The following is a 26,223-nucleotide window of genomic DNA, read 5'->3' as shown; positions in this document are numbered from 1 at the left end:
AGCGGCAAGGTAATTTAATAGTCTAATTTACATTTGTAAAATTTGTGAGTACCCGGAATTATGTAACCCCTTTAGTCTAATAAGAACTGCGTTGCTCTGTCATTTATTTAATTAAAGTTGCCCCTTTCCCAAACTGAGTTATACTTGCAATTAATCCCCGTTTTAATTGAAACATAATTCCAAGAATTCAATGAATGAGAATAAAAATGCATTGATAGTACTTGTAAAAAAAAGGCAAATATAAGAATTCTTGGAATACGGGTTTAATATGTATGATTTCTAACCGAACTGTGAGCTTCTGCCCCCTCCAACAATCGCTGTTCTATCCTAAATCAACAAATAAAATCGATGGACTATAGCGTGACACGGGCACCTCATTCGCCGGTGGCTCACATGTTGCGCCATTAGGTGACTCAACCCCGAACGGGGGGTAACTGGGCTCCGATCCCCAGTGGAGAATGGCGTGTCCCCGGGGACTTTCCCTGGCCGCAAAATGGAGAATGGGCGATAGATTTTCGCACGTAAACAGGGCGAACTTTTCGTGGAAAAACAAAGCACACAATCAAACGGCGCTGAGATAATAATCATCAAATAATCGAATTCCATTCCACAATTAATTGTGCGAACCGGACGACAGAATATCCCGGTCTTCGGTCTGTCTACCCGTCCACTCTCCCTTCTAATTGTCGTTGTTTATCCAATCGCACTCTACCAGATTCCCCATAAGGTCGCCATCCCCCCCAGCTTAGTCTTTTCGAGGGGCGACACTCGGATCGGCGGAGGTCAGGGAACTCGAGGCGCAAAAAGAGGTCGACTCCGACGAAGACTTTGGCCCAGAATTCGCGCAAAGTTTGACAGGGCCGGAAATTATACGGGCAGGGCCATTTGCATGTTTCCATTGTACATTATTTACACAAATGTCGCAAAAACTGTGTCAACTATCAGCCATCAGGCCACAAATCTTATCCTACACACAGAAAAAATGGGTCTTAGCACGAGGAAATGTTTTCAGGAACTGGAATTAGTCATTTTCTAGGAAAAGTTTGAAAATTAATTTTGAAATCTCAGAATATTATAAAATGATTTATGGTAAGGTTTAGCTTACTTAATACTTTTTGTATGATATAGGGGCTTCAAAACATAAATATGACTGAATATATAATTATACTACTGCCAATAGATCTTGTAGATTGGAGCAACTGAAATCCGAATAAAAAGTCGGATACAATATTACTCTATTGTTAATATTTATTAGAAACGAAATCCATTTTATGTGCTGCGAAAAGTCCTTTATAAACCTATTTATATTTTTTTAAGCTTTCCTAAAGAGCGTCTCATCTTATCTTATAAGTCCTATATCATCTTATTGTAATATGAAACTTAGGAACTAGGTAATATCAACATTTTCTTCAATGTTCTAATAGGAAACGGAACTCTTAAAACTCAATTACGTGGTTTCCACGTAAATGTGAAGTATTAATTAAACCTGTACCCACCTCTAACTCCTCGGCTCCTGGACGTTGCTGATCCTGGTGGTGCTCCTGGTGCGGTGGTGCTGTTGCTGGCGGTGCTGCTGGCGACGGTGGCGGAGGGGGATGGCGAGGAGGAGGCGGAGGCGGAAGCGGAGGAGGCTGAGGTGGGCGGTGATGTTATAGGCCCCGCGAGGGCGGGGTGGGGCGTTGGGCTGCTGGTGTCGCGGAAGATGGGGGAGCCGGGGACATAGCGGTCGGGCTGTAAACAAGGAAATAGTGAAATGGTTTCCATTAATTACAGCTCAAATAAAGTTGCATTCTATGTTTGCCTTTGATAAGAAGGGGTATATGTAGGTACTTGTATCGCGTATTGTTTGCCATGTGTCAAACATCAATCGCCGCGGACGACTATCAAACTCCACTCGAGTCAGTCAAGTGCCAGCCGTCGAAACCAACAATTCCGGAATTCGAATTCCGGATTCGGATTCGCGTCTACAGCTGTCAGAGTCTGAATCTCAATAGAAGTCAGCGCCATGAATCCGCCGCTTGGACTGTCAAAATCCCTACTCTTCACAGGACTCTGCATCGCCTTAATGTCAGCAACCCTCTCAAATGGTATATTCCTAACAGGGTTCTTTAATCACCCACAACACCCACCTAAACCAAATCCTAACCTTACCCACTGAGTGGCACTGAGTGCTCACTTAGCGGATCGTTTTCCGTTTAACTTAATTAGCTGTTTTATTGCGAAATTGGCGTTTTACGTCTCATAACTCAGCGGAAAATTAGCGAGAAAAATCAGGTGAATTTGAAATGTTCTTGGCACTCATTTCCCTCATTTTTCTCGACACGGACATGGGTACCCATTTGAATTCACAGAACTGTGCCTTCCGTTCTATTCTTACAATTCGGTTCGGTTCACTTCGTTATGTTTTTGTCGAGTTCAGCTGTCGACGTCACTCGCCTGTGACCGCGTTCAAATTTATTGATTGCCTCACAAAAGATGATACAAATCATTATTCAAAGACCCTGCGAGTTCCCAACTGTGAGTTCTTCCAGGCACAGTGGAATGGGAACTGAGGGCACTCAAGCTCAATGGTTATCTTTAGAATTGAAGCTTACACTTAGGGAAATTACAAAGGACTTCTGTCATATTGGAGGTGAACCCTATAAGCTTTTTAATATGAATGTTTCCTATACAACAATTTTTTTTTGGAAATAAATATATGTGATAATAACAAAATTAATAATGCCATGATATTTATTCAGTTTATTTAAAAATCATATTGTACTGAATCATTTGAAATATCCGATATTTCAGATATAATGCATGCATTATGATCTTCAATTTTATATATATGACTAATCGCTTGATTTACACAATTCTTTGAATTTGATTTGCAGCAAAAATCAAATAGTTTAAATATTTTCAACAAATGGCAAATATTGCTGAATCGATTGCATCGTATTTATTATTTTTATGTAAATGAGTAATCGTTAGATTCCCATCGGCAACATATATTTAGAGCAAATATCCCATAAAATAATTTGAATTTTTCGCCGATTCGAGCCCATTGTGACAGTTCTACTCGAGATGATACAATGTTCTATCTTTTGAATACCGCGAACCGCATCGAAGCGTGCCAAGAACGATCCCCGCGGTTACACTTTTATGCAGAACTCATAATGCAGAATCACAACAGAAATAGAACCGTGTTCGTGGTAAAAGCAAGGGATTACGATCCCCACCATCTCAATGCCGTTTCTTTTGACGGGTACGGACCATTGTCGAGGGTCGGCCCAAAAGTCTCGTGTCATCAATCCGTTTACACATCTCGGTCTGAAGCAGTGGCCACTAGTGGGGCCATTGACGTCATTGTTATTACACAAAAGGCTGATTCAAATTTAGAATGTGCTCCGCGTATACGCATTTAGATAGATATAGCCGGCGATACATGTCGAGGACGTTGTCGTGCCAGTTGGCAAATAGACAGAAAGTCTGCTGCCAAAATTCTCACTTAAATTCAATTAATTATTGTGTTTTTATAGATGCTAATGTTTGTTGTTATTGCATCCACTGCTGGGGGGTGGCTATTAATAAATTCTAAGAAAAGCACAGCGACAACACGATCATTACGATGATCATCAAAATCAAATTTGAATTCGAAAACAGCGAAACGAAAACGAAAGGCAACGTCATGACCTCGTTCAATCCTCTTTTATATATCGTACACTTTGCAGCACTCGATTGCTATGCATGCAGCTATTTGGATGGGTACAGTGATACCTTCTGCCTGAACAACGCCAGTGCAGTGCGTGTGATCAACTGCACCAAGAAGTACTGTGTGACGGTGCGCCAGGAACTGCTGGTAAGTGTGTGCTATCTTTCCCTATAGGGAAAGTATCTGTTCCTGATGACATCATATAATATGTTCCATAAGATATATCATAGCATAAGATATGCCTAAATACTTTTTTATGTGATGTGATGTATTAGATCTTAAAAAGATACCATTCAATTAATTCTAACGTTTAAAGTTCTTAAAATTTAAATATTTCGATGATTTAAGATTAGAGATGTCATTGTTCCTGATGACATCATATAATATACTCCATATCATATGCTATAATATTTTGCTCTGCTGACATAATATTAAGATCATAAAAGTTTTATGATGTGTTTTTTGGTATTAGCATATCATAAAAAGATACCATTACATTTATTCTAACAGTTGAAATTCTAAAAATGTAAATATTTCCATGTTTTAAGATTAGAGATGCAAAAAGTTCTGCCTACTCGGCTGGGAAAAAGTCCACAGAACTACATACACTTTCCGCCCATCGATGTGTGTGGAAATTTAGTGGAAGCCGGAAAAACTTCTCCCTGGTCGTAAAACGCCGGCGAACGTGCCGCAAATGTTCCCGGGCGTCGGCGGACGGGAATTGCGGAGCGTTTAACTCTTCACGTATGCCGGCAGCCATCTGCAGACACACTCCCAATTTCGAGCTGCCGCAGCGCAGCTGTTGCGGCAACAAAGTAACACATGGAATGCCTGATTTTATGCATCGTCCAACTTTGTTCGGCTAAATGTTGCTACAGCTAAAGTTTCGCCCCTTTCTCAAAATTAGCGACTCTCACGTAAAGGACAAGCTAACAAATAAAAAAATGCGAGCAACCATTAAATCGTGCCAGCTCTGTACTTCGACTAATTGAATCCTGAGCTGCACTTTCTGCCGGCCCTCGAGGCGTATGAGTAATGTGAGCGTTGAAGCTGAAAATAACTTTCCAATTCGCACACCCAGAAAAATTTTGTACTTTTCAAGTGATATATAGCCAAAAATTTCATTTTTTGACCGTGGTATTTTGGGTATGATTATCCCAATTTTATGTGTAGATATTTTCAGTTATATAAAATTCTTACGATCTTTATTTAAAATGCCATACAAAAACGAATCTTTTTTATATTACGTCCATATTATTTTAAGACTTATATTAGGAACTACCTAAAACTGACATAAAACGAACATTTAAAAAACCCGCAGTTGAATTTCAATTATTTCTCGCCAATTCTGACTAACCATTTCTGGAAAAGAAAGTATACTTGAATAACGGACGACTAGACAATTCGTTAAGCCCTTGATTCTTCTTGATTTCAAACAAAAGAGAATTATTCTCAGAGGGTTAAGTCTTCTTTGTGTAGCTGTGCGGCAATCAAGTGCAGACGCCTGATGAAGCTCCACTCCTTGATTATTTCCACAGTATTGACGCAGCTCGTCTGGCTTTAATTTTCACCAGTAAGCGGCTCAAATCAAAAGAGCCGGGAAACGCAAGGGAAAGCGGGCGTAAAATAAGCACAAGAACCGAGTGCATAAAAAATCCATTACCATAATTTAATGGAAAGCCAGAAGGGCGTGTAAAGAGCACACATAGTATTTGTTGGGGAGGACACCCATCGACTCCACATAGGCGGGATCCTATGCCCAATCCCATGGAAGGCTTAGGCCAGCTTACACCCCCACAAAGTCAACTTTGTCGCCTACTTTAAAGCCCCCCCTTCTGCTTTCGTTTCTTATATAACCAGATGAGGTTTCGAAATTTGCAAGTGCCTCATTAGACGGGCCGAATTCGCTGATTGAATTTCGGAGGATCAAAGAAATCGTGCTCCGAAACTTATGTTAGATGTTAGTCGCATTTCGCATTGCCATTTGCCGGCAAGCTGCAATGCAATTAAAACTTTGTCCAACTCTCTATCCATCCACTCCGTGTGTCCCTAGTGTGAACTTTGTTTACGCATTAGCTTTGGGGTCATAGATTGCCTCGGTGCCGGTTCAGAACTGCAATCCCCCCCGTTTGGGAACTTGGGACCCGGGGCATTAATTACTTTGCCCGCTGAAACGAGGGCAAATGCAAATTCGATTCGCAGATACGATATGCGAAATGCAAATAAGCCCTTGTGGCCAAGTGTGATGATTGGTGGCGGGGAGGCGAGTGCGAGTGTCATTAATCAGTCACACAGATATTTGTAATGTGGATTCCCAATTCCATTTCCATTTCAGCGCAACTCGAGCAAGGTAATGTCCTTCCTGCGCGACTGCCAGGACGAGCCGGTGGTAAGTGAAACCAGTAATATTTGCATAGAGAAACATGTTTTATTTGCTTTTCATATAACAAAAATTATTATTTCAATCCATAAATATGCATAGATATTAGAAATTCATATCATATTTTGATTGGCTTTTATGAAAACAAACAGATTAGAATTTTATTGTTTTTTATTCTGCAGATGCTGTACGGAAACCGGCCAGATGAAACATTTCGCACTTACTACACATCCTGCCAGCAAAACCGCTGCAATGGACACAATGGTCGGGTTAAGAACTCAACCAATGGAGCTGGGGGCAGTGGCATCCATAATGCCATAGTTCCAGGAAAAAATGCTGGACAAGGGGTGTCTTTTTCACTCTGGCCACTCTTCTTGTTTCTTATCCCGGCACTTTGGCAATTAACTTAGGCAAATAAAAATGGTATTAGAATATGATAGCTTGTAATACCCTGCCATATTGAGCACTTTGCAGTGGGAGAATAAAAAAAATATTGAAAACAGATGGTAAGGGAGCAATAAATCCCTATTAAACACACATAGAAAAGAGGCATATAGCATGTTTATGCTATTAATTTCATGCATTTTCGAACACCTGATATAAAAATAGGCAAAAATCATAAAGTGATATCAGCAGAGGTGACCTATTTTTTGAAAATTATATAAAGCTCTATAGAATTAAGTAGGCTGTGCCTCAGAATTTAGTGCTTTAAGGCTAAATTCATAGCCAAATGTCGTGTGTTATTGAATTCATAAAACGGTGTTTATGCACACACAAATTTGCTCAATTAATGAACAAATTTTTTTAATAGGCATAGCATAAACACAGTAATAGCAATGGATATTATATTCATACTTTTGAAACATATAAATGCTTGAAATATGTCGTTATAAAATTTAGAAAACAGTACTTAGTAATGCAAACTAGAGCCCGAAATTCGTTATAAGTAGTACTGACAGTTTTAAAATATTGTGGAATTACACATACTTCGCTTTTTCTCTTGGTGTAACTCACTGGGTGGACTTCTTTTTGTATAGTTCCAACATCAAACCGCCCTAATTAAAGCCTTTTATGATATAGCCAGAGGTTACGGCCGGATAACTTTCAAACGTAAAGCCCTACCGATACCCAATTACACAGCTATTAAGCCGGGGCACACTAGCTAATTGCTGTGGTTTGAGCGTAGTTGCAGGCGTTGACAATCCTTTGCGTGTCTCTGATCAAGGATGCAGGATACCGAAAGTTCGCCATGCAAACCACAGCCGTAATTGCAGCGACCGCCAGGCTTTTAGGCCAACATCATTGGATCAAAGGTCGCCGACACTTCCGGCATGTCCACGCGCTCAAGAGCGACTATGAATTCCAGCTTATGGCACTCTATGGGGACGCTAATTGCGTGTATCTAATGGATACGCTGACATCTTTACGCAATGAGACACAAAAACTCAAGTGCAAATTGCTCGAAGCAAATGTAATTCGCCGCCCGAAGGTTGAGCCGAAAAATGCAGGCCAGTTAGAGATGTATCTCACAGCCTCCCGGTTCGGTTATAAATTGGATAAGCAATCAGCGCAACTGTTTGCTTTGCCTCATTCGAGTTGCAGCGTATAAATCTGATAACTTTGCGAGTCCTTGACTTTTTGTGTAAACATTTGAATTTGTGTTTGCCGAGCTTCGCGCATTAAAGTTGCCACATGTAACGTTCGACACGCTCTCGGCGATGGAGCCGGCACTTTTGGCCAATACCAACACAACGACGACAGAGCAAACAACAAACAAACAAACAGGCAAACAACGGGGGCAACAACAAGGACAACAGCCCAGTTTACCGCCCCCACTGACATGACAAGTGCTCCGGGCCGCCCCCTCCGCGTTTCCTGTTCAACTTCATTCCGGTCAGACGTAAAAAATCGAAACTCAATCCCAAAATGGCAGATCGGCGCACATGTCCTCTGGAAAATTGGACAGGACACGGCTTTCATACACATTTTCCACGAGCGAACTCAACGAAAATAATGCAATTTTGATATTACAAAAGTTTGGCGGTGACAATAATAAAATGGTAGCGCAGGTCGGAAATTCTGGGTAATGGTAATGGAGTGTTCTCTTGTTCTAGCCACTAAAAGTTTGATTAAAAAATCTTTAACAATACAAAAGGTTTTTTATATTTAAATTACAATTGTATGTTCGTGGAAATCGGAATGGTGTGTTCAACAGTTTGATTAAATTTTATTTAACGTTAAAAAAGGTATGTTATATGAAAATGTCAATTTTTCTTTCTTGGAAATGGTATGTTATCATATTCTAGCAAACAAAAGATCGTTTAAAATCCTTTCAATATTAAAAAGGCGATTTTTAAACAAAAAATATATATAAAATTTATCACATAAACCTTGCAATCTTAAGTAAAATCTTGTTATACTTATCATCTTTTAATAAATATGAAAAATTTTCCCAAAGTAAAATATAAGCAAAAAAGACGAAACTTCATCAAATATGTAATAGAAGCACCACTTTCAAGAAAGTTTGCCCCATCAAAATGTTAATAAATTATATAAAGCAAGTAGATAAACAAAAATGTTTATTAAATAAACACCCATGCAACCAATTCTTAAAACATGAAAGATAAATAAACTTTTTTCATTAAAAGATGACAAATTCCTGGGCACCAAAAACTTGGAACATTCCCTAATTAAAACATTTTCAATCACGTGAAGTTGTACAAACAATTGTGTTTTCAGTTTTAAATTAAGGCAGCAGCAGGAATGCAAACCTAAAGGTGGCCGGCCGACCAAAGAAAATGAGGGTACTTAAGAAATGCCACAGGAAGTAATTTTTACTCGACAAATATTGACTTGATCCCAATAACAAGACAGCGCCGTGAAATAAGTTGAAAGCATTCCTGCTCCAGTGTTTGAGGTGCTCGCATCCCGGTGAAATGTGGGTGTCGAAAATGGTCGGTGCTTCAGATGTTCACTTGACAGTGGCCACCGCAGCGGACCATAAACAATGGGGACTCACGAAATGGGCGGTTGCGGTTCACTTTTCCTCGTTCTTATTTGCAGTTATCCAGACCCCAAAGAGATCTGGGAATTTTCACGTTTTCCTTCTGCACATGGAGAAAAAATATCAAGTCAAATAAAACGTTATGTAATTTACTTTAAATCTTTATTTCTAACACAAATTTCATTTGCAGCTTTTTCTTATTTACATATATTATTTTTATGGAGACCCAATATCTTTAAGATTTGTTTTTACAATTCGTAATAGTAATATTATTCTAAAAACATTTTTATCTATCGAAAAGAAAAAACCAAATCGTATACATATTACACATTTTAATACAAATATTTTTTGGTGACCCAAAACCTTTACTAATTTTGGTTAAGAACTAGGAATACTAAAACCAATCTTGAAATCATTTTTAAAGTTAGTATATTTAAATTAGAGAAACCAAATCCTAAGCTGAAGATTTGCAAATGTACCTCCCGAGTGCTTAAAATGTTTTTCTGGTGACCCCAAACACTTTTTGAATTAACCTTACTAAGCTGAATCAAAAATGTATTGGATTTCAAGATTTAAATATTTACCTCCCAACACTTTTAGAATTAAGCTTATTAAGCTGAAAGAATGTGTGTTTTATTTCGCTATGTGTACATTGTAAAAAAGGTGTGCTCACTGCAGGAATTGTAAATTCATTCGCCACGAAATGGGGACGCCGCAAAATGTTGACAGTTCTCGGGGGGATGGGGCCACATTTCTGAGTCAGCGGGTTGTCTGCGCTTGATGTTCTTCGGGGGGTCGGTCTGCTTTGGGGCTGGGGAATTGCAAATAGTTCAGTCCGATTGTGATTCCTTGGTCTGGTTATGGCCAATTGCCATTCAACAATGGCTCTGGGTCCCCGTCTGCAGCCCGATGATGATGATTCCATCGGTGCGTTGAACTTTCCCGTCTGGACAGCGAGTCTGGTCGACTCGTTTCCCTCCCCGGGAATTGGAAATAAAATAATGGCACAAAGCGAGCGAAATGCGTGCCGGAAACTATGCAACCCTTGTCTGCAATTGCCAATGCATTTGTAATTGTCTCTGGGCACCTTGTCTCCAATGCGGGGGATATTGTCCCATAAAAACCGACAGTTTATTCCACCCAAAAAAAAAGGAAAAAGCGAGAACATTCGATCGTGACAAGTAATCACCGATACTTATAGGTATGCCTCATCAAATAAAAGTGTGCATGTGTTATAAAATTAATTTTGACAACATTCCCCGTAATAATAATACAGATAAGAAAAAAATTAATTTTCGCCAAAAACAACACAAAAAAAGATTAAACAGGCGAAGGCGGAACAGCCAGAAGTGAAAGTCACTTGATTTATGCCTTCTCGGGAATCTTGGAGAGAGGTGGGCCCCGAATGAACCTGGGAAATTGGAACACTTTTGGGAAAGTGGGCGTGGTAGCTGCCAAGAGGCACGTCTGCATCTTCTTGGCTTTTCGCGAATTTTTTTGTATACAATTTCTACAGTTGTTTTCGTTCTGGGCTACCAATGAATAAAATATGAGGAATATTTTGGAGGTTGCGCAATATTGCGGGGCTTTTTTTTTACAAATGGAAGTTTGAGTCAAGTTATTAAAATTAAATAATTAATTTTTTGGGTATATAGAAAGTAAAGTACACCTTGAGTAAATAAAAATTTAATAAACTCTTGAAGATCTCAAAAACATTCAAATGCTTGTCTCAGAAATACGTAAAACTTAGAAAATAAAAATTTTTTTATACAAATATCTAGTATTTTTAGGTACAGTTTTTTTCTTTTTTGTATATATGCCTAGGTAGGCACATCATTTATTAAAACGCCTCACAAGAACGGTTCTTGTTTTTATGTTGTACGTAATCTTAACAGAAAATTCCGAAATCAGCGGGTAGGTGAAGCCACAGTGGGGCATGTTTTTAATTAGGTACAAATACCAAAAATACTGCATGGAATCGATAGCTCTCACTATGACCTCTAATTGAAAAGGTGTTGTAAAAATCACGTGCTTGGCTTATTTCCCAGAACTTGTTAGCAATATATTTCATAAAAACTAGAACAAAAAAGATGTCATTTAAACGCCCACACGTTGAAAGTGTTGATTTTTGAAGGATGCTCCAAAAAAAAATTGATTGCTATGCCTGGGCCAACATGTCTTCGGCGACCGTTGGCGAGCTGTTCGTTAATGTTGTAAAAATAATTGCTTCGCTCACCGATCTTTACAGAAATTATTATTGATGAACACTTTGGCCTATTTTATCAAAATCAAAGCAGACGCGACAACGTCACTTTTGCCCGCCAATGAAGCGTGAAATGCGGACCGACATCGCGGGCAAAGCGCCAGCACACATTAAATCTTGCGAAAGTCTAACCAGCCCAGCCAAAAAGTGAACAAAATAAAAAACGCCTAGCACACCTTTTGATGGACCATAGTATATGGTATATAGACCAAATGAGATGATTTTTTGGCAAGTGCCGAAGAGGCGATGACGTCAAACGGCGGCAGTCGGCAGACTTTTAGAACAGACCAATTTGGCCAACCCTACAATCTGTTTTTATATAATTTTTTAGGCACGCGTAGGTGGCTCTTAGGGGCTCCAGGAAATCCCCGTGAATCACCCGGGGGACGGGACTTACTCTTGAGCCGTGCCAAGGGGATTGTGTAAACACAGAAGAGTCGCCAAGGAATTCAACGGGGAAATGCCGGGAATGCCAAAATATTGATGGAAGCCAAGCCGAAAGGCTTTTAGCGTCGCGTGCCAATCGGCCAAGAATCGTTAATGTGCACACATCGGTTTCGGAATATCTGGATATATGGATGGGTTATATGGTATAGTGGATGGACGGAGTGGGGGAGTGTGTAATTCCATAGCTGACAGCGGACGGCATTATCATCTAGGGGCGACAACAAAGATCTCCCGCTGAATGACCAGACACATTTATTTGTTTACACAGCTCGGTTGCCGTTGCCTCATCTTGACAATCAATTAATTTCCATCCCCCCTCCCCCGTCCTGGGGAAAAACTCCTGGTTCTGTGTCGACAAAGGCAAGTGGCGTCGTTGGCGCTAATTGTTTTTAATGAAAATTGCTAAGGATTTAATAAGGAAGGAGGCGTGGAACAAATGGATTTTAAAAGCCATTTCAATTATGCCATAAGTTTCTCATCAATCTGAGTGGTCACTATACCACAACGATGACGTCAAAGATTGCAACACAGGCCGAGTCCTATGCATTTTCTATATGCATCATATCTATAAATATGAATTTTATCATCTTTGTCTGCGCCAAAGTTCACTGACTGGGGAGAATCTCAGACTGCAGACTACAAAAATAGTTTTCCACATTTTATTAGCGTCGAATTTATTTCTCTTATGCTATATTTTCAGTTTTCATATCTTTAGAGCTAATTAAAACTTGGCAAATATGTTTCCCGGCCAACAAAGCGACCGCAATTATAACTAAAAGCCAACCTCAGCTAACTATTCTACTGACGCCCACATAAAACCGAAAATTCAGCTGCATTTGCATTATTGCGAAAATTTCCACAATCCGAATAATAAATACTGAAAAAGGAGGTTAACCAATTTGTTCGCTTGCGGCTGGCGAAAGTGACAACGGAAAAACAGCGGGGGAGACATGGGTGCTTTTTACAAATGAGTTTCCGTATTTCATTGAGTGCATATGCGATTGCATTCTTGCTATAAATACATTAAACTTGTTCTTTTTTCACTTGGCATTTTCACTTTCAGTCGCTGCTCGATGCTCAAAACTGAGTCAATGCGATGCGTGGGAGGAAATGCAGCTGCAGTGGCAGCATTTTAATGACCCGACCGTGCCAAAAATAATATTCAAACATGTCAACCGGTTGGCTAAACGCCTCTTTTTAAATAGAAAAGTTGGCGAAAGTGAAAATTTAGACCTGCGTGGGCCGATGGCCAAATGCAAGGAGTCAATGCGCTCATTAGGCCAACTATTCCCCGCGAAAATATCTAGATCTAAAATCAATCATGGGAACGGAAAGAGTTGACAGTCGGAGCAAAACACAATCGATTCGGAAGTTCAGGGTCCTTTCGCCCTGAAGGTGAGTTAGTGAACCCACAGAAAAAATAACACAAGCTAAAACCAAACTTAAACGTCCTTGGTGGCTTGCCAAAATTGTGGCTAATATGTCAACATTCAGGCAGATAGATAGAATGCGAAAAGCAGATGATATATTTCACCCAGAGCAGTAAAAACAAACTTTGATATTGATTGAATGGGTCATCAGTTAATAAATAAAAAAGGAGGGACCTCGGCTGTTTCACTGGAAATGAATTAAGACCATATATATCAGGCACTATGAAATATGGCACTCGAAAAGGCAGTAATAAATTGGAATTACTATTCAGCAGTTACACTTTCTTAAGGACTATCAAGAAAACTCTTAGGGATCTCAAATTAAATATTCTTTTAAATATTTCATGAGAAGGCTTCCTATATCTAAATTGAATCAAATGATACTGTGCCAACTCAAGTTCTTGTGTTTTTAGAGCCAAGACAGATGCTCACGTTCGAACATAACTTTTACCTGACTCTTGACATTTGCCAACAGCTCTTCAAAAGTTTCCTACTCTTATATTTCATCGCCATTCCGACATCGAACCGGTTCAATAAGACAAGATGCAATTTCTTTATTTTAGCTTGCTCCTCAGTAAATGCAATTTGCCAATAAGTCTTAAAGCCTAAGCCGTTTTTAGCTGCTTACAGCTGGTGAGTAACTATAAAAAAAGAGCTGCAATAAATTGCCCAGAAACGCTTCTGTCTGTTCAAGACTATTTCTCAATTCAATTAAGTTGGCCGCCCATCCGACTTTTATGTAGGCAAACTTCGTTTTCCGGGCACTAAAAGCCCATCGCCGGATGCTGTCCAGAACGCATTCATTCAACACTGCCGTCCGTCCCTAAATGCGTTACTTTCGAATTCAATCAATTTTTTGCCGTCTAAAAGTATGCAGCACTAATCGGATATTCGATGAACTTTCACATGGCGTTTTCGTTTTACCACACTAACCCAACCAAAAAGGGAAAGTACTCGATGCCAACGCACTTTAACCCTGTCGAAAACTCGGTAGGCGACCTGCTGTCAGAACCTTCAAATGGCAGACGAGGCCAGTCATTCTTTCGAAAATTGTCGCAGCGAGCAGAGCTCTTGAAAAGTAATAAAAAATAAAAATTAAATTCCTCTCATTGAGTCGTTGTGTTCCGTGTCGAGCAAAGTACTTGATTTTCGCCAGCCAGCACGCGCGTGTGCCGTTCTCGTTTAGATCCAGATACCAAAGTCCCCAGGCCCAGGTCCTCAAAAGAACACATAGTAGCACCACCAACAACACCGCACACTCGTTTTAACAAACCACCCATAAGCCAAAGTCCAAGCCAAAAGTGAAGAACATGGTTACCGACGCGAAGGACACCCTTTCGCCCAAGAGCTCCTCCAAGGAGGTGCAGTGCTCCCACTCCGGCTGCGATGAGCCCAAGCTCCAGGAAGCGGCCCTCTTGTCCCCCACCCCCTTGACCACCCCCAAGAGCGCCCGCGTGGGCATCTTCAACGCCGAGGACTTCCTGTCCCGTGCCCAGCTGAACGACAAGATCAACAACATCCTTCGCTCGCCCACCAAGGCTCCAAATGGCGTGCGCCAGCGCTCCGTTTTCACCAACAACAATCCATCGCCGGTGAGTAGGGTTGCCATTGCCCCAAAAAACAATTTTCGCTTTTAGGATTGCCAGGCACTTTCACAGATGACAATCTTTAGGGGTTGGCCTGTCACTTTTAAACACTTAAAAAGTGTGGGGCTATCATAGTCGGTCATCTGATGAGCAAAAACATAGTATACAGTGATTTATATTATGTGTATTTAACCGCATTTTACGCAGACTAAATTTTTATAAATGTTCTGTAGTGTCTTTGAGATCTTAGAACTGACAATGCAGTGACCCATGTTCTAGAACCCAAAAACAATCTATTGTGGGTGCGTGAAGCTGCTTCCTAACACTTTTTTCAATACGAGATATCATCACCAAGTTGTCGGAACTTTAAACTTGTATATATCATGTGTATATATCAAAATCAATAAACATATATGTATATCCCTATTTATGAAGACTTTCTGCAAATTTGGTAGGCCACATATCATGCTTAGCCAAGCTCGTAAAAAAAGCCCATGCTAACGTGCAGTTTTTTTTTAAATTTATATTTTAAATTAATCCAATACTTTAAATCAACGGTCGGCACCCAATACACTGACTATCTTTCTTTGTGAGTAATTTGTACGCGAGGTAACTTGTCAATGTCTACTGTTCCTACACTGTTTGTGTGGCGGCGTAGAAAAAGCAAAGCTCTTTTCTGTGCCCACTTAAAGGGAAGCTACGGACCGCTGTTATAAATCTATATCATTCATAAGCATGTATAAATAAGTACATATTAATAAATGCAGATCAAAAGATAACAATGATTGAGGTATAATAGGTAGAAGTAGAAGGTTCTTGGGTATAAAGAAACACCTTTTGCTGAGATTAGGTACAAACTGAAGAGCTCCACAGTCCACTTAATCCTCCTGATATCGTTTATCCTGGCATCGTACCTATCCATGTCCCTTCCCAGCAAGCCACCATGCGTCTTGTGTCGTCGATGAGCAGCGCGCTGGGTCCTCGCTTGAGCAGCTTGTCGCTGAGTGCCGGGAGTGTTAGTGGCGTGAGGCGTGGATTCGAGCGCGGCCTGGAGCGCGGGAGCAGCAGCAGCAGCCTGGGCCACAGCGCCAGCGTGGGCACCAACACCAACATCCTGGCCAAGGAGTGCTCCAGTCAGACGAGCAGCAGTGCCCGCCCCTTCATGCACCTGGGCGTCCATGCCGCTCCCCATTCGGCATTTGGGGCCATGCCGCAGGTAACCGCTGGCTTCGAGGCCATGGGATTGGATATGGATGCCGCGAATATCACGCGCAGCGGCAAGAGCCTCACGGGGCGCTTCAACTCTGGCTATGGCTTTGAGGCCGAGGGAGCCTACTGCCTGGTAAGATCAGCCTAACCTATATCATTCTAAATAAACTACAACTAAAGTATTTATTTTCCGAATCCCCAGCCTCAGGCGCACCACACTCAACAGTTCCCGTCCCCGATGCCGCCACCACCTTATGCCCTGGGTCGCGTCAGTTCTAGGAACTTCGAGTTCGACAACAACACACCGCCACCGTGTCCTGGCTCTGGACCAATTGCCATGACCAATGGCACCATTCAGCTGCGCCTGCGCGAAGGCGTTCGGTTAGTTGGGGTGCTCTTTAGATAGGGATAAGTAACCCTTAGTAATTTCCATAAACTCTTCTAGCATTGATATGACCTTGGACAAGGCGGTGCGCGTGCTTAACCAGCGCAGCATGGTGGCCGTTGCCCTGTCGCGCAACTGCAGCAACTCGGCCCTCATCCATCCCAATGGACGGATCCTGCAGAGCGGCTCCAAGGTGGAGATCGTCACCTATGACGGAATGAAGGCCAATAACTTTGTGTAAGTTGTTCGGGGCAAATGCGATTGGGAAACCCGTTAACAAAGAATTCGCTTGTTCTTGACCCTATTAAGATTAAAAAACTCACCATTTTCATCGCTTTTGAAAATCACTGGTTACCTCGACCGCGAAACAATCTTGACCTAAGTAATAATAGTAATAAGTAATAAGCTACATAGAAGGTCTTGAAATAAGTTATAGTCATATATAGTAGAGGTGCAGAAAGCATCGCTTTTTCGATGTTTTAACAGGCAAACATCGATGTTTTTGCACCTCCAATATATAGCACCAAAAAGCTTTGCTAAAAGAAAGATAATTAAATGATTAAGAACAATGTTATTTCATTTAATTAAATATAAATTCTATCTAGATTTTTGCTTTCTTTTTCTATTACGTAGACTTTTGAATATAGCTATCTCGCTTTTACCTTGAGTAAGTTTATGTGCTATCTCGTTCTTTTCTCTCCTTATCGATTTGAGGGAATTTTTAAAATAAGTATAACCATTTAAATTTATCATCCTAACAATAAAATGTATCCTTATGAAGTCAAGAAATCATAAGCATTTTCGATTTTATTTATATTTCTATAGCTTTTTTAAAACATTTTAATCAAAAGTTAAAGTTCAGAGTGCTATCATATTTTGCAAAACTCGTTGTACCTTCACTAAAAAATGTAAAACACTTTAACCTCCTTCCAGTCGCTATGCCAAAATGTGGTACAAGGGCGTCAGCTTCACCAGCGAGTCCTGTGCCCTCATCTATCTGGTGGACACAGCTGGCACGCGCACCACCACCGACACGTTTACTGACCTGACCAAGGACTACACACTGGCGGTTTTCTACGAGTGAGTGCCGCACAAGGATTGCCGAAATCAATTCCCCCAGCTTCCCGTTCTAATTAACACTCAACCCCTCAGCGATTCGCGCCACGGCCCATCCTTTATGTCGGATGCCCACGACGTGATCGCCAACTCCACCTACAATTGCGCCGAGGACGGTACCGAGGTGTACGACATCAATGGGTTCCGCATCACGCAGGCGGCCGACGGCCTGGTGAAGGTCACCCGCCAGCACAACAAGTGCCTGATTCGCACCAGTCCCGGCAACGGGTCGGCCACCCTGACCACCCCCGGCATCCACTGCACGGCTTCGCTGGGCAAGACCTCGCACTTGTTCGTCCGGTGAGTTTGGCACTGCCTCCGTACCTATTTCCAATAATGATGCACTCGAAGAAAGTGTTTACTTCAATTGACTACGATTTCAGGAAAATCAAAATGAAATAGAGTAAATTTTAATCAACCTCACAAGAACTCGTTCATCCAAAAGTCACTACTATCCAAATAGATAATGTCGAATAATAGTTATCAAGCTACGACCTACGACTTTCAGAAAAATCAAAATATATTGTAAATTTTAATCAATTTCACTTTAACTCGGTTATCCAAAAGTTACTACTTCCCAAGTGGATAATTTCGAATAATAATTATGAAAGAAAAACACCTCCTAACGAGGTAAAAACATAGAGATGATCGCACGTTCAAGTTCCGATATCAACTTCAGTGACGAAAATATATACGATCCACTAAATAAATACACTTTCTAAATTTTTCTCATATAGTATATAGTAGTCGACTTCACACTCTCCTGGTGCACTTCGTCACTACGTGGACTGCTGTCCACAGTTATATCGATGTTTAATAGTCACGAAATCGAAAGAAAAAGCCCGCCTCCACCTGGATCTTGTTGATAAAACTGGGTTAAGAACAATTGAAGTTTACTATTAGACTTTTAATGATAACAAATAAAAGATCCGATATATTTTTAAGATAATGTCATAATATCGAAGTTAGTAATCAGATTCCGCCTACGCCCAAATCTTTCGATAAAACTGGGCTAGGAACAATTTAAGTTCAGTATAAGACTTACAAGATAATGCATTATACAAAATATATGGAATACTTTATGACTTTCAGATTTAACTATGAATAACAGTTATAATGCATAAATCTGATTTTTTTTTCAAAACAATGTCATAATATCAAAGTTAAATAGTAAGAAAATTTATCCGACCAAATCCTTTAAAATGAAACTAGCTTTATAATTAGTTCCCTGTTTCTAATGACTTATCCTTATCCCACTTTCCTTCTAGTCGTAATGAAAAGCGCATGCACTTCGACGGATCCTGTTTCATTGTACGCAACGCCGGTCACTCGGCCGGATTCAATGAGAACAACCTGCTGATTGTCTACTAAGTACCGCTCGCAACATGGGATGTGTCCGGCGATGGGTGTGCACCACCCATCCACCTACCACCTATCACCACCCACCCGAGCACTCGAATCCACCCCATTAACACACAGACATCACAGAAAACACACACAGACACCGACTCAAGCGTCGACATATTGAACACCTTCGGCCACCCAAAAACAACTTAGAACCGGGGCCTCGGCGTGGAGAGGGATCATAAGATCATATGAGAAAACCGAATCTAGGCTATGGTCAAAAAAAACATGTTAATCGTAAAACTGCATTCAAAAAGACAGCTCGAAAAAGGGCGCGAGCAACGGAAACAGATCAATCCTCGGAGGGCACGTCCTTCGCCCCCTTGGATTGCTCTTCGATTGCTCGACGTAGGCGCAACGCAACCACCAAGGAATTCGTTTTTAGATCCTGTCATAATCTCACTATCCCTCGATATCCCCAATTTTATACGCATACAGTTGTTTCGTACAGGCAGGCCGGGTAGCAGAGGTCTATAAGGTCTACCCACTGCCTGAAACGCTGGCCAAGACAATGGGATTTCGATCAGGGCCAGCGTTTGGTGTTACAAAAAAAAAGAATGTATTCGTTTCGCGTTCCACTTTATTTTCGGCTCTATCAGTCTATCCAAATTACTTCCTATCGAATATTCCAAAGTTCTATTTTAAATGCAACATTTTGAGAAAATTCGACAAGAAAAAAATTAAAAGTTGCAAAATTTCCACAAAAAAATGAATATGTTATAGTATCTAAATTAGATTCCGGAGAGATTTAGCAGCACCGCGGCTGACCTGCGGACGGATCTTTGGCGTTACGTTCGGCCCACGTAACGCCAGTGTCAATTCAGTTAGTTCTAAGTTATCAGTTAAGATAAGTTAATCCAGTTACTGCAATCCCAGCATGTTCATCCAGACACCACCCACGCACAAACACACATTGAAAGTAGAAAGATGAGTTGTTTTCAGTGAAAGGGTGAAAAGCATGTGATTAAATTTCCAAGTGTAGTAGGTAGTAGTCTACCCCACTCACAAAATCACACCTTTTCACACACACACACATTCACCCAAGGACAGAAGCAAAGTGAGGAGTTGTGACTGAAATGGAATACGATTTTTAATTAGCTTACGAAACACGCGTCAAAAATGGCAGTCGTCTCTAAAAGCCAAGTTAGCACACGTACACACAAACACTATCAAACAAACCAAATGTATAACCCTCTTAAAAAGTCATAGAGGGCAAAAAGTGAAACACCACGCAATTGAATGTGTATAGCCTTACATCCATCTCCAAAACCCTAAATTTACGCTCATGTAAATCGAAATTTATGTGTACAAAAATCGATTTAAAAAAGTAATAAATGGAAATCTATAATAAAGTTAATATATGCATATGATATCTTGGTAATTTTCTTTTTAAAGGTCGATTTCTCGAGTGTCGGTTAACATTTCTTGGACAGATAAAGTGTCTGCTAAGGAAATTTTTTTTTTGTCGTGAGTCAATGTGACAGGTAACTCTGACAAGGACTCTGGTTCCCTGCTAAGTATTTTTGGGATCAATAAAATGACAGCTCTTTTCACAAAGTCGAATCTCAAAGACACACACAACCCAATACAATAATCAAATCCAATGCTGTACTGACGCTTTGTAGCACACTTTTTTGATAAACAGCACTTTGTCATTGATTTTTCTGCTGATACTTTAAAGGAGTCGATAAAACTGATTTACTTTTACGACAAGTTTATCTGGTCTTTAATTTTTTTCGGAGAGATAATGAGGGACTCCAGAAAACGGAAAAAAATTGTCAAGGCCTCCAGGCAACCGTATATTACTTTTCGAGACCTGTGGTATCATAAATGTATAAGAAATGTTTTTATGGCTTCAGTTCACATCGCACTCTTCGTGACAGAGTTATAGCGCCTGAAGGACTACAAGCATTGAATACACTTTAAGGTTCCCAAGGAAAAGCCGGAACGTATCCAAGTTTTGTAAACATGCGTTCAATGTTGATTTTGGATTTAAATGTTATAAAATTTATTCATTAAATATGAATGGGCCGCATTATTTCAAAATATATTTATGAAGGATATATTAGAGGTGTTTTGAAGTCATGGGGTTTACCTGCAAACAAATCCAAAAGCACAACGATATGGGATCGGCAGTCATGCAGACTAAGCTCTCCAACAGACTTAACCCGGAGTTGGCGCCGATGGAGCGGCTCGGCAGTGGCTGTTGATAGAGATTATTGGATAATGGTTGGCGGAACTATGTGCCTCGTCTGTCTTTGTCTCTGTCATAAGAAGAAAGTTGTTCCATGGTTAGAGGGTACACTGAGAAAAATAAGAGCTGGCAATGGAGGTGAGTTAAAGCGAGGAGCGGTGAGGATGAGCTAGTGCTGAAGCCACGGCAAGGATACACAAGCGGCGGTGGTGGGTGGGTGTCTCCAGGCCAAGCTGGCACACACTTATGTCAAAATACATCTAAAAATGCCTTTATTCTAGTGCGAGTGCTGCGAATCAAATGAACCGCCCGAGCCCTGAACCCGGAACCCCGAATCCCCGAATCCGGAACCCTGAACCGAAGTTAACTCGGGAACTCTGGAAAGCGTTAGGCTAACAAGGACGACCCTTCACATATGGCATATTCAATGCTCACGCTTGCGTGAGTGGTTGGAAAACTTGAAGGTGGGGGATTTATCTCCCTGAGTCCCCATTCCTGCCATTTGCTCTCGCACCCGTGCTCGACATCAAACGCTTTTCACACTTAATTGGGCGTAAAATTAAATCAGAATTGATTAAAACACTTGAATGACAGCAACAGCGGCAGCAGTCGAAGCCAGTGCTGTATTATATGGTCCCAACTCTCAGTTCCCAGCCAAAAAGTCTAAGCATAAACAAACTTTTTGGTTTCCATTTTTCCAGCTGACGCATGGCACATAGCTCCTTCTGGCCGAGTTTTACACGCCAACCAACCGACCCCGCCCATCGTCATTCTCTTTAAAAAGGACTAATTGGCGCCTAGAAACTGAACTTCAGCTCCTCCACCTCCGTTAGAAAGTTTATCAAATTCAATTTCCGACAAAACGAGGAGCCAGCTCCAAAGGAAGGGAATCAATTTTTCTGCATTACCATTTAATGGGCCGTCAATTATGCGAGTCCCGGTCCACCGGCTATACGATACACATTTATACATATTCAATAAGCCTTAATTCATGGCCATAAATCGTCGAATGGGTTCCGTTCGATTCACCTGCCCTCTGTTGCTGTTCTGGTCATGCAGCAAATCAATTCGATTTCCGGCCAAAAAGGGAGTGCCATCGGATTGCAACTTCCACCGATAATTGCATTTTAACCGATTTACCCAGGAAAATGGCTACCGAGCAGCCAGAGACAGCAGAGGATATATGTATGCAAATTCGGGGCCGTTTAACTTAATGGGAAACGAATGGCACTGGGGGAAATGAAAAATTATGAATATTTACCCCCGGGGGTGAGTGGCTCAAAAATAACCAGGAAGATTGCCGCAAAATACATCTAAAATTTAAGCTACTCCATCTGTCATGGGCTGTCAGGACTTCAAACGAGAGCAGACATGTGTTTGGATATAAAAGCCTGGGGGCCGTCAGCCCACCAAGGTGACGGCAATCAAATCAATCAGAAGAACCACCTGAGCAGAACACGGTCTTCAAAGTGAGTCCTTGACGAATGTTTTCCACTGGCGGGGGTTACCATAACTCCTTAAACCCCTTAAACCCCGAAACCCCATCTTGACATCAGATCTTTCGGGGGGAAAAGCTTGCAGCTGGCTAGGATGATTGGGATGACAAGTTGCATGTATATACATACACAGAGAAAAATATTCAAACACATTGTTCTTGAATTGAGAACGTTCGTTCTTAAAAACCGTGTAAGTACATTTAGTTATCAATGCTTTCAATATTAGATCGAAATGGTGAGAAGAGAAAAGTTAAATTGAGTTTATTAAAACACTTTTTGATAAGATTCTTGAATTGAGAACATTCGTTCTTAAAAACCGTGTAAGTACATTTATTTATTAATGTTCTTGAAATGGTGAGAAGAGAAAAGTTAATTTGAGTTTATTTATCCACTTTTTTATAAGTAGTGACTGGACTAATAGTTTATATGTTGAGATATACAATGTAAATACCGCCAATTCAACTTGATTCAAAAATGTAGTTATAATTTTAGGAACATTTTTAACTCAGATAAGAACTTCTGAATGTTCTCTGTGTAGTACTTGAATGCCAAGCTGTCAGGGTTGATTGCTGGTTGCGATATCATGCCCCAATTCGTAATTTATTTACAATAAAAATGCAGTCGAAAGCAGATTATGGCACTCTAACAACTTCTGCGACATCAGAAGTAATTAATCTAATTGAGAGCATCTCGAAGTGCAAAGCAAACTTGCGGTATACTCATTTAAATTGCACCTTTGTGCAGTATCCTTCGAGCGACTCAATATTCATTAGGTTTCAAGAGTTTTCCCCCTGTTGCGGCTTAGCAACAATAAATTAAAGTTGTGCAAATGTTAGTCAACTTACCGGTAATAACAATTGAAATGTAACAACAGACGAGTGTCAACATTATTATAATTGCGTTTAATTAAGCCGCTGAGTAAATCCTCTCAACCCTCTAATTAGAACTGGCAGGCCGAAAAAACAACAGAAGACCCAAATATTTTTGCCCTAATCCTCTTGGACTTTTGGGCCAAGTGAGCTTTATAAATTGGCAAAAGGATGCCTTCCTCTTGGCCGTTGATGCTCTCCAATAACCAAAGTTTCTGGCTGATGAACAGGAGGGCTGGCTAAATTGTCTAATATTTGCACATGACAACAGACCTCATACAATTGCGATCTGAACGAAGAGCCAGAGTTGAATATGAGCGTTTTTGCATGGCTTTTGGCCAGAAGTTCTCTGTTTTTGGCCATGGCAAGCCGTTTGTTTGCCAAACTCGGCAGATGTCAACCACAATCTGTGGGGCAACGTCACTTGCTTTTGATGGGATGAGTTTGCAAAATAATGTGGTGGCTGCATGTGCCAGGGAAATCCTCATTAACTAGCTACCTTCGCAGTACCTTCAATGCATGAAATCCCTTTAAAATACAAACCGAAAATCTCATTAAAATTCATTACCATATTGTCGTTGCCATCCGACTCAAGAGTCCACAATTTTCATGCTGGTTTTGTTCCAGATTGTGCAGGCGGTTCCTATTTTCAGCACCACATCTCCGTATTTCCAACGAGCGCACTTTTCAGTAAAATGTTGTTAAGCAATTAAGTTGGTGTCGTTGTTTTCGGAAATGCCCTTTTTATTGGGGCCCACTCACGTGCTGACCCTGTTCGCTTGGCCCTGGGTAAACCAATTGCCGCCCACATAATGTGAAGTAAATGCAAATCGAATTACCAATAACGGCACTGTTATGAACATTTTTGAGAACTGTTAACACCTGGCCGAAATGGTAGTTGATGGCAGATCCAATTACAAAAGCTCGAATAAATACCATAAAGCTTTTAAGTAAACTTTAAACTACAGTAGGCAAATTGTTCTACTCCTTAAAATAAATCCTGAAATGAAATTGACTGTCAAGGTGTACGAGAAAAATAATATAAATTTTATAGACTGGTTATGACATCTACATAAAATAGAGTTCATAGAAAACCTAGAAAAAATTATTGAAAACAAAGTCTACCTTTCCTATTTTTGATCACATTTTATTTTTAAAGGTTTTAGAATATTTGTTTAATTTGTTTTTTAATTGGACGACCATATCCTATACCTATAAAAAAAATTATGAAAAAATAACATGAAACAAAGTATAGCTTTATTAATATTCATCATATTCCCATCTACTTAAGGGTATAGCAACTTTTTAAGACTTTAGTACTCGGTATTTTTAATAAAAATTAGACGACTTCATGTGCGGATCCAGGGGGGGAATGGGGGTTACATACCCCCACTCGAGTTAAAAAGTATATGAAAAATGTATTTTATTCCAAATTTTGTATTTCTACTCAACCAATTTTTTGTATATCCCCTTCCACAACCAAATTCTGGAACCGCCACTGGACTACTTTATCATATATGTAGCTGTCATAGGAAATATCGGTATAAGACATGAACTATTTCGTGGATATCGGGGGTGTCATAGAAATTTATTCGAGCGCAATTCGGGGGAAATGTACGTGACCAACAAGAAGTTTCCCCAAACTCCGCCCAAAGAGATTTCTGTGGCACCCCCGAATACATGATGTTAACTACATGATAAGTCAGATTCCTCTCTTGTTTTGTAATTATTTGTTTATACTACTTTCTTTTAATTAAATATACCATTCGTTTGTTTTCACCCCACACATTTAACAATGCGATCTCAGCAATTTTCGGTTTGTTCAAGCTTGCGGTGCACTATTAGTGGATTTGCGGTGTCAGGTGTAAGATACAAGTATTTCAGCAATAGCAGCTCCGTTTTAGCGTGGTTACCTGCCCGATACCAGACTGCGGATGTGTATTAAGTAGAGTATGCATGCCGAAGGGAGCGAGCTTTTGTACTGCATATCTGTGGGATGCGGATAGTGGATGCGTACTTACATGATGGGCGAGGCCATTGATGTGGCTAACGTCGGCGGCAGGACCCTTGGCCGATCCTGCAGATGCTGCGGTTCCCTTTGCCGCCTCACTCGGATGATGGTTCGACGAGTCCTGGCAATAGCTGGTGCACCTGCCACCTGCGCCTCTGTCGGCGATGTGGGCGTGGCTGTGGCCGTGGGCGCTGGCAAGGGGCAGGGGAGAGGCCGGTGGGGTGGGTTGTTGTGGAAGAGAGGGGCCCGTTCTGTTGCGTAAACGGGCCAAAGCACTCCGTAGACCCTCCGTATTGTCTTTGTCGGGCCCCTGTCCAAACGAAATGCATCCGCAGAGCAATCCCCCAGCCTCCCACGAACCGCTCCCAGTTGGTAGTAGTGCCCCTCCACGAACCAATGCTCCTTGGCCAAATCAATTAAATCGAGTTCGAATTGCACTTTAATCGTTGGGCATTAGATGACTGGCCGCAAAGTTTGCAATTGCAAACCGCAAAGTGGACAAGTTTAAAAGTTGTCGTCGCTCTGGGCAAATTACTTAATCTTGTTTCTACCCGGTTGTTTTGTGTTTGCTAGAGTTGTAAATGTTTTTTTTAAATTAAATGATGAAGTCCAAAGGAGCTGCAAATAAATAGAATAAAAATAGTATTAATTAGATAACTAACTATTATTAATAAATGGAAATAGTAATAAGTCTTTTCATAGAACACGTATACAAATTTAAATAGAAACAGATTC

At 40.8% G+C, this 26,223-nt stretch overlaps 3 protein-coding genes across 6 annotated transcripts in view; 2 read left to right on the top strand and 1 right to left on the bottom strand.

Moving 5' to 3' along the window:
- Nucleotides 1-25,886, bottom strand: part of Rgk1 (Rad, Gem/Kir family member 1) — a 44,794-nt gene extending 18,908 nt beyond the window's left edge. For 3 of the 4 annotated variants that reach the window (XM_036813262.3, XM_036813264.3, XM_036813263.3), the window contains exons 1-3: nucleotides 25,499-25,639; nucleotides 21,014-21,182; nucleotides 1,497-1,731 (exon numbers count right to left, since the gene is read on the bottom strand). In XM_036813262.3, the coding sequence (XP_036669157.3) occupies nucleotides 1,497-1,731; nucleotides 21,014-21,058 (280 nt within the window). In that variant the 5' untranslated portion in view covers nucleotides 21,059-21,182; nucleotides 25,499-25,639. Of the gene's footprint in view, nucleotides 1-1,496; nucleotides 1,732-21,013; nucleotides 21,183-25,498 lie in introns of all 4 variants that reach the window. The other variant, XM_065863270.2, reaches the window with a different exon arrangement.
- LOC108009613 (uncharacterized) lies at nucleotides 1,867-6,511 on the top strand. Its single transcript, XM_017074099.4, has 4 exons — nucleotides 1,867-2,087; nucleotides 3,714-3,841; nucleotides 6,030-6,083; nucleotides 6,257-6,511. Exons 1-4 carry the CDS (start codon nucleotides 2,006-2,008, stop codon nucleotides 6,482-6,484), a joined length of 492 nt encoding a protein of 163 aa, XP_016929588.3. The 5' UTR covers nucleotides 1,867-2,005; the 3' UTR covers nucleotides 6,485-6,511.
- Nucleotides 14,246-20,288, top strand: fest (wurstfest). Its single transcript, XM_017074098.4, has 7 exons — nucleotides 14,246-14,810; nucleotides 15,739-16,146; nucleotides 16,216-16,394; nucleotides 16,459-16,635; nucleotides 17,332-17,478; nucleotides 17,551-17,814; nucleotides 18,783-20,288. The coding sequence occupies exons 1-7, from the start codon at nucleotides 14,529-14,531 to the stop codon at nucleotides 18,883-18,885; spliced, it is 1,560 nt and encodes a 519-aa protein (XP_016929587.3). The 5' UTR covers nucleotides 14,246-14,528; the 3' UTR covers nucleotides 18,886-20,288.
- Nucleotides 25,887-26,223: the final 337 nt, after the last annotated feature.

The sequence above is a fragment of the Drosophila suzukii genome, chromosome 2R (assembly GCF_043229965.1).
Source record: "Drosophila suzukii chromosome 2R, CBGP_Dsuzu_IsoJpt1.0, whole genome shotgun sequence".
Classification (NCBI taxonomy): domain Eukaryota; kingdom Metazoa; phylum Arthropoda; class Insecta; order Diptera; family Drosophilidae; genus Drosophila; species Drosophila suzukii.
This window is presented reverse-complemented; position numbering and strand designations above follow the sequence as displayed.